At 42.8% G+C, this 7,500-nt stretch overlaps 1 protein-coding gene across 1 annotated transcript in view; it reads left to right on the top strand.

The window, feature by feature from the left end:
• spg11 (SPG11 vesicle trafficking associated, spatacsin) overlaps positions 1-7,500 on the top strand; it is a gene marked incomplete at its 5' end in the record, with an annotated part of 32,343 nt that overhangs the window by 13,517 nt on the left and 11,326 nt on the right. The window contains 8 exons of the mRNA XM_083894334.1: positions 489-648; positions 737-970; positions 2,064-2,264; positions 4,171-4,278; positions 4,594-4,753; positions 5,889-6,103; positions 6,204-6,942; positions 7,018-7,163. Coding sequence (XP_083750460.1) covers positions 489-648; positions 737-970; positions 2,064-2,264; positions 4,171-4,278; positions 4,594-4,753; positions 5,889-6,103; positions 6,204-6,942; positions 7,018-7,163 — 1,963 coding nt within the window. The remainder of the gene's footprint in view (positions 1-488; positions 649-736; positions 971-2,063; positions 2,265-4,170; positions 4,279-4,593; positions 4,754-5,888; positions 6,104-6,203; positions 6,943-7,017; positions 7,164-7,500) is intronic.

Below are 7,500 nucleotides of genomic sequence, written 5' to 3'. Positions count from 1 at the left end.
AGACAGAACGTTACGAGATTTAAGACGTAATGTTATGAGATTTAAGACGGAATATTACGAGATTTAAGACAACGTTACGAGATTTAAGACGGTATGTTACGAGATTTAAGACAGAACGTTACGAGATTTAAGACAGAACGTTACGAGATTTAAGATGCGTCGTTAGGAAATTGAAGACGTAACGTTGCAAGATTGAAGACGTAACGTTTGGAGATTTAAGACGTAACGTGATGAGATTCAAGACGTAACGTTACGAGATTTAAGACGTAACGTTACGAGATTTAAGATGTAACGTTACGAGATTTAAGTCGCAGCGTTACAAGATTGAAGACGTAACGTTGTGAGATTTAAGACGTAACGTTTGGAGATTTTGGACTTAATGTTACGAGATTTAGGACGCAACGTTTGGAGATTTAAGATATTTGTACAGATTTTTAGTCGGACTTTTTTGTAATTTTCAACTGTGTGTGTGTGTGTGTGTGTGTCAGGTCGTCGTACGAGGCGTCTCAGGAGTGGGCGTTACCTGTTCAGTTCTGTCAGCTCCACAGTCTGCAGCTCAGCTCTGTTTACCCCGCCCACTGTGCTGATGACGGACAGTTCGTCCACTTCCTGTTGTTCGTCCAGCTGCACAGTTTCCCGCCCCAGCAGGTGAAGCCACGCCCACTCACCCTCATCCTTCAGGTTCCATGTGAACTCCGTCCTCTGACCCTTTTTTCCTGACCTTTCCCGCCCTCAGGTGAGGCCGCTGGTGGCCCGGTTTGGCGCCGCCCTCCAGGCCCACCTGAGCCTGGCGTTCCAGGACCTGCAGGTTCCTCTGAAGACGGAAAACTGCAGCGGGAGTCGGGATCAGTCGGAGCTTTTCCACGTCCTGCTGCAGAGTCAGGATCAGGCGTCGCCCTGCAGCTTCCTGCTGCACGAGGCGGTGGCTCAACGCTGCCCCACGCTGGCCGTCCTCGCCGCCTGTCACCAGGTAAACGTGTTTCTTTGTAATTCACCCGAGATTCCTGATATTAACACTTTGAATAATACAGTTTTTTTGTTCTGACTTCGGACTTTTTTTGCTTTTTTTCGCAACTTCATTTTCGTAAATTTTACTTGCAATATTCCAACTTTTGTTTTTGTGACTTTTTTCCTCATTATTTTACAACTTTTTTCTGTGAAATTCTGACTTTCTTCTTGTAATATTCCGACTTTTTTCTCCTAATATTCCAATTTTCTTCTCGTAATATTATGAGTTTATTCTCATAATATTGCGACAGTTGTCTCGTTAATATTCCGACTTTTTATCATAATATTCCGACTTTTACACGTAATTTTCCGACATTATTCTCGTTATATTCCGACTTCGTTCTTGTAATATTCCGACTATTTTCTCGTAATATTCCGACTTTCTTCTCGCAATATTCCGACTATTTTCTCGTAATATTCTGACTTCGTTCTTATAATATTCCGACTATTTTCCCGTAATATTCCGACTTTGTTCTTGTAATATTCCGACTATTTTCTCGTAATATTCTGACTTTTTTCTCGTAATATTCCAGCTTTCTTCTCGCAATATTCCGACTTTCTTCTCGTAATATTACGACTTTCTTCTCGTAATATTACGACTTTTTTCTCAGTTCCAGGGCCTGCAGGTTCCGACTATTTTCTCGTAATATTCCGACTTTGTTCTTTTAATATTCCGACTTTTTTCTCATAATATTCTGACTTTTTTCTCGTAATATTCCGACTTTCTTCTCGCAATATTCCGACTTTCTTCTCGTAATATTCCGACTTTTTTCTCATAATATTCCGACTTTTTTCTCAGTTCCAGGACCTGCTGGTTCCGACTATTTTCTCGTAATATTCCGACTTCGTTCTCGTAATATTCCGACTATTTTCTCGTAATATTGCGACATTTGTCTCGTGATGTTACTTAACGTAAACAGACAAAAGTTGCGTTGCAGATTTAAAAATGTAGCGTTTTCTCAGATCCTCACGTTTGTGACTCTGCAGTCGAGTAATTAAACTTATTAACTTGTACTAATTACTATTTATTAATGTCGTCCATGTTTGATTGACAGGGGGCGGAGCTCCTGTCCTGCCTGTGTGTGTGGGTGTTGACCTCTGTGGATGATGTCACTGTGGCTGAAGCCACCTCCCACCTCCTCGAACCCCCGCAGCATCACGAGTGGAACCTGCACGACCTGTCAATCATCTGGAGGACGCTGCTGGGGCGGGGCCTGGTTAGGCCCCTCCTCCGAGGATTTGAGCTCTTCCTGAGGGTAAAAAAAACCTGAATGTTGTATGTGATTCAAACTCAAATGTCCTGGGAGCCAATGAGTGTCCAGTGTGGTTAAAAGGGGGCGGGACTAGAAGAAAAATCTCAGGGATTATGACCTAATATTCCATCAGAATATCACTGTTAACGCACTGTTTTTCTCGGAATGTTATTGTTTAAATTAAGACTTTATCCTTGTCACATTATTATATTTCAACTTTTTGTTATAATATTGCAACTATTAATTATATATTATATAATTATTATATATTATATAATTATTATTAATTATTAAGGTTTTCCATAGAAAAATTACCACTATTTTCTCGTAGTATTACGACTTATTTTTCGTAATATTCACAGAGAATTAGAATTTTGACTTATTTCTCGTAGCATTCCGACCTTAGAATAATTACTCATTTTTCTTGTAAGTTATGACTTTTTGTTGTAATATTACGCCATTCTTGTAGGATTATGTCATTTTTCTCGTCTGACTTTTCTCATAGCATTGACTTTTCTCGTAACATTGCGACTTTCTCGTAACATTGCGATTTTCTCGTAGCATTACAACTTTTTTCTCGTCGCATTACGACTTTTTTCTCGTCGCATTAACTTTTCTGGTAACATTACGACTTTCTTGTAGCATTACGACTTCTTTCTCATAGCATTGACTTTTCTCCTAACATTACGACTTTCTCGTAGCATTACAACTTTTCTCGTAGAATTGACTTTTCTCGCGATATTTCGACTTTTTTTCTCGTAGCATTGACTTTTCTCGTAACACTGCAACTTTCTCGTAGCTTTGCGACTTTTTTCTCGTACATTGAATTTTCTCGTAACATTACAACTTTTTTTCTCGTAGCATTGACTTATCTCTTAACATTCTTACTTTCTTGTAGCATTATGACTTTTTTTCGTAGTGTTGACTTTTCTCTTAACATTACGACTTTCTCGTAGCATTACGACTTTTTTTCTGTAACGTTGAATTTTCTCGTAGCATTGACTTCTCTCGTAACATTACGACTTTCTCGTAGCATTACGACTTTTTTTTCCGTAACGTTGAATTTTCTCGTAACATTGCGACTTTTTTTCTCGTAGCATTGACTTTTCTCGTAACATTCCGACTTTCTCGTAGCATTACGACATTTTTTCGTAGTGTTGACTTTCCTCTTAACATTGCGACTTTTTTCTCGTAGCATTGACTTTTCTCATAACATTGCGACTTTCTCGTAGCATTACGACTTTTTTCTTGTAGCACTGACTTTTCTCGTAACATTACGACTTTCTCACAGCATTACAAATTTTTTCTCGTAGCATTGACTTTTCTCGTAACATTCCGACTTTCTCGTAGCATTACGACATTTTTTCGTAGTGTTGACTTTCCTCTTAACATTGCGACTTTTTTCTCGTAGCATTGACTTTTCTCATAACATTGCGACTTTCTCGTAGCATTATGACTTTTTTCTTGTAGCACTGACTTTTCTCGTAACATTACGACTTTCTCGTAGCATTACGAATTTTTTCTCGTAGCATTGACTTTTTTCGTAACATTACGACTTTCTCGTAGCATTACGAATTTTTTTTCGTAGTGTTGACTTTTCTCTTAACATTACGACTTTTTTCTCGTAGCATTGAATTTTCTCGTAACATTACGACTTTCTCGTAGCATTACGACTTTTTTTCATAGCGTTGACTTTTCTCTTAACATTACGACTTTTTTCTCGTAGCATTTACTTTTCTCGTAACATTACGACTTTCTCGTATTATGACCTAATATTCCATCGTTACATCACAGTTAATATATTTATGATGATGTTTCTTAAGATTCCAAAGTAAAAGTGTAATTGTAATAATTTCATTGTTATTGGATGAAATGAACTGAAGCTGTGACTGGTGTGTGTGTGGCTCAGGACTGCCCCCTGGTGTTGGTGCTCAGGATGTTCGAGCTGTGCTGCGACTACAGGAACTTTTCCGAGGCCAAAGAGAAGCTGCTGGACTTCCAGAGGACGCTCATCACTGTGAGTCCACCAACGTCTTCATGTTCAACAATCCTTCAGGAACCAGTGATTTTAACATCACACACACACACACACACACACACACACACACACACACACACACACACACACACACACACACACACAGGAGTTGTTGATCCACTGCTGCCTCCATCACTAACTTACAATGACTGATTTTAGTGAATTCAGCTTTTAAAAATATTTAATTTAGACTTAACCTCAGTGACACAAAGTGACCACACGAGGCAGCAGAGGACCAGCAGCTCCTGTGTCCCTGTGAGCTAAAATCACTGGTTTTCTCTGTTCCTATCGTAGCTGAGGAGCAGCGCCTCCTCTGGTGACCTCCCTCTGCAGTGGGTGGAGAGCCAGGCGTCGGTGCTGCTCCTCACCATGCTGCAGCGTTGCTCCTCCCAGTACGACCTCCACCGGCTGCTGCAGCTTCTGGCCGACGTCGACAAACTCCTCAAATCCAACGGTGAGAATGTGACAAAATAACAAAATAACGTCTTTACAGCGTAAGTTTTCTCTCTGTTTTTCGCCCTGAATCATCACGTTTGTCGCATTTTGAACAAACAGAACAAACGTTTAGAATCCTGGACAAATGAAAAGGTATTACATATAAGTGTTTTCTGTGGAAAAAGTGGCTCGACAGCGCCCCCTGTGTATCCGTGTAAAAGGCTCATGGAGCCGCATTTTGAACTTGAAAGGAAGTTATATTATATATTTGGCATTTTAACGAATCAAACAAACACGTTTTAAAAGGAAGTTGTAGTTTCTCAGCACTGAGGCAGTGACAGCACCACAGCACCATCTGGTGGACACAGGAAACAACAGCAGCTTCCTCTGAATAATGTAATTTTGATCATTTTCCCTGTGTGTGTGTGTGTTCATGTATGTGTGTTTGTGTGTTTCTGTGTTTGTTCGTGTGTGTGTTTCTGTGTTTGTGCGTGTGTGTGTGTATATGTGTGTGTTTCTGTGTTTGTTCGTGTGTGTGCGTGTGTGTGTATATGTGTGTGTTTCTGTGTTTGTTCGTGTGTGTGCGTGTCTGTGTGTATGTGTTTGTGTGCGTGTGTTTCTGTGTTTGTTCGTGTGTGTGTGTTTGTGCGTTTCTGTGTTTGTTCATGTATGTGTGTTTGTGCGTGTGTGTGTTTCTGTGTTTGTTCTTGATGTGTGTTTGTGCGTGTGTGTGTTTCTGCGTTTGTTCGTGTGTGTGTGTGTTTGTGCGTGAGCGTTTCTGTTTGTTCATGTGTGTGTATATATGTGTGTGTTTCTGTGTTTGTGTGTGTTTGAGCGTGCGTGTTTCTGCGTGTCCGTGTGTTTCTGTTTGTTCGTGTGTGTGCGCGTGTGTTTCTGTGTTTGTTCATGTGTGTGTGTTTGTGTGCGCGTGTGTTTTTGTGTTTGTTCATGTGTGTGTTTGTGTGTGTTTGTTTGTGCATGTGTGTGTTTGTGCAATTGTGTCTGTGTTTCTGTGTTTGTACATGTGTGTTTGTATTTGTGTGTTTCTGTTTGTTCGTTCGTGTGTGTGTGTGTGTGTGTGTGTGTGTGTGTGTGTGTGTGTGTGTGTGTGTGTGTGTGTGTGTGTGTGTGTGTGTGTGTGTGTGTGTGTGCAGGTCCAGACTTCAGGAAGCTCAGTCAGCTCAGTCAGCTGCTGCAGGGGTCAGAGGTCAGCCTGTCCCCCAGGCTTCTGCAGTGCACTTCTCCCTCTGACCAGCAGGAGGAGTTCCAGGCTGCTGTGGACGCTCTGCAGGCCAGGGGGCGCTACAGCCAGGCCAGACAGGTGGCTCAGCTGGCTGCACTTCCTGTCCAGCACCTGCTGCTCAGCCAGGTTTGCTCTCACAAGTGTTTCAGAGTGTGTGTGTGTGTGTGATTCAGGTACTGACACATAGGTGGCGCTCTTGACCACACGTTTTCTTTGTTTCCTGAAGCTCCATCAGGAAGTGACCTCGCAGAAGTCCAAGCCTCAGTGGAGGAGGCTGGAGACTCGCGTAGTCTTCTGGAGGAAGTGTCATCAGCAGCTGAGGAGCAACGGCACCGACCCGAGGCCGGCGTCGCGCTTCTTCCTGTCGCAGGCCGAGGCGGCGAGCGCGGACGCTCGGAGCGAGCTGCTGCTGGACGTCCAGGAACGCTGCCTCCTGCTGGCCATGGCCGCTCACTGGCTCTCGCTGCTCACGCCGGCCCCCGTGGACGAGCTGGAGAACCTGGAGAAGACGCTGTGGAGGAACCAGGTGCGGCGCCGCGTCCTCGCCGCCGCCATGGAGAAGGAGAGCGTCTTCAACCTGCCGCCGCCGCCCGGCGTCACGTCTGACACCAACACGTACGACGTCCTGATGAAGGAGTTCTCCTTCTCTAACATCTCAGCTCTGAACGCGGAGAGGTTCCTCAGTGTGGAAGGACTTCCTGCTCCATGTGAGGAGGAGGAGGAGCAGCAGCAGGAGGAGGAGGAGGAGGGTTTGAGTCCAGAGGAGAGGCGAGTGTTGTCCGCGCTGATCGGTCGGTTGCTGGACGACGGCGGCGTCCATGAAGCCAGCAGAATCTGCCGTTACTTCTCCCTGCACCACAGCGACGTGTGGGTGGTGCTGCGCTGCCGAGGCCTGGCGTCTGGAGAGCTCCACCCCCGACCACCGGAGGGCGCAGCGGAGCCGGTGCTGAGGAGCAGCATCAGCTGTACGTATGATCGTCCATGTGATGTGATGTAAAGTGTGACCTGGAGCAGACGTTAACCCCGTGTCTCTGGTGCAGCCTCCTCCTTCAGCAGCCTGTCACTCACCATGTTCCCTCTCCACGAAGACGACGACGTGGTTGTCGAGCTGCAGAGACTCTTGGATCAGTGTCGCCACGGCAACAACTACTGTAAACAAGTGCTCGGCCTCTACCAACTCTCTAAGGTACAGGAAGTCGATTCTGCTGTTTGATTTGTCTTCTTATATAAGATGTAGATTTATTTTATTTATACAGTATATATATATATATATATATAATTATCATTTATTTATTCATTTATTACATTATTTATTTATTTATTAATGTATTTATTTATTATCATTATCATTTTATATCATTATTGCATTTTTTGCTCCAGGTACAAGCATGAATGTTTTTATTATATTTATAATAGTATTTTTTTAATATATAACTCTGATTTATATACTTATATAACATGCAGATTTTTTTTATATCATCATATTTAATTAATTAATTAATTAATTAAATAATATATATTAT

This window comes from Microchirus variegatus, assembly GCF_963457635.1.
Source record: "Microchirus variegatus genome assembly, chromosome: 8".
In the NCBI taxonomy this organism is placed as follows: Eukaryota; Metazoa; Chordata; class Actinopteri; order Pleuronectiformes; family Soleidae; genus Microchirus; species Microchirus variegatus.
The sequence above is the reverse complement of the archived record's forward strand: the minus strand, read 5'-3'. Positions and strand labels throughout refer to the sequence as shown.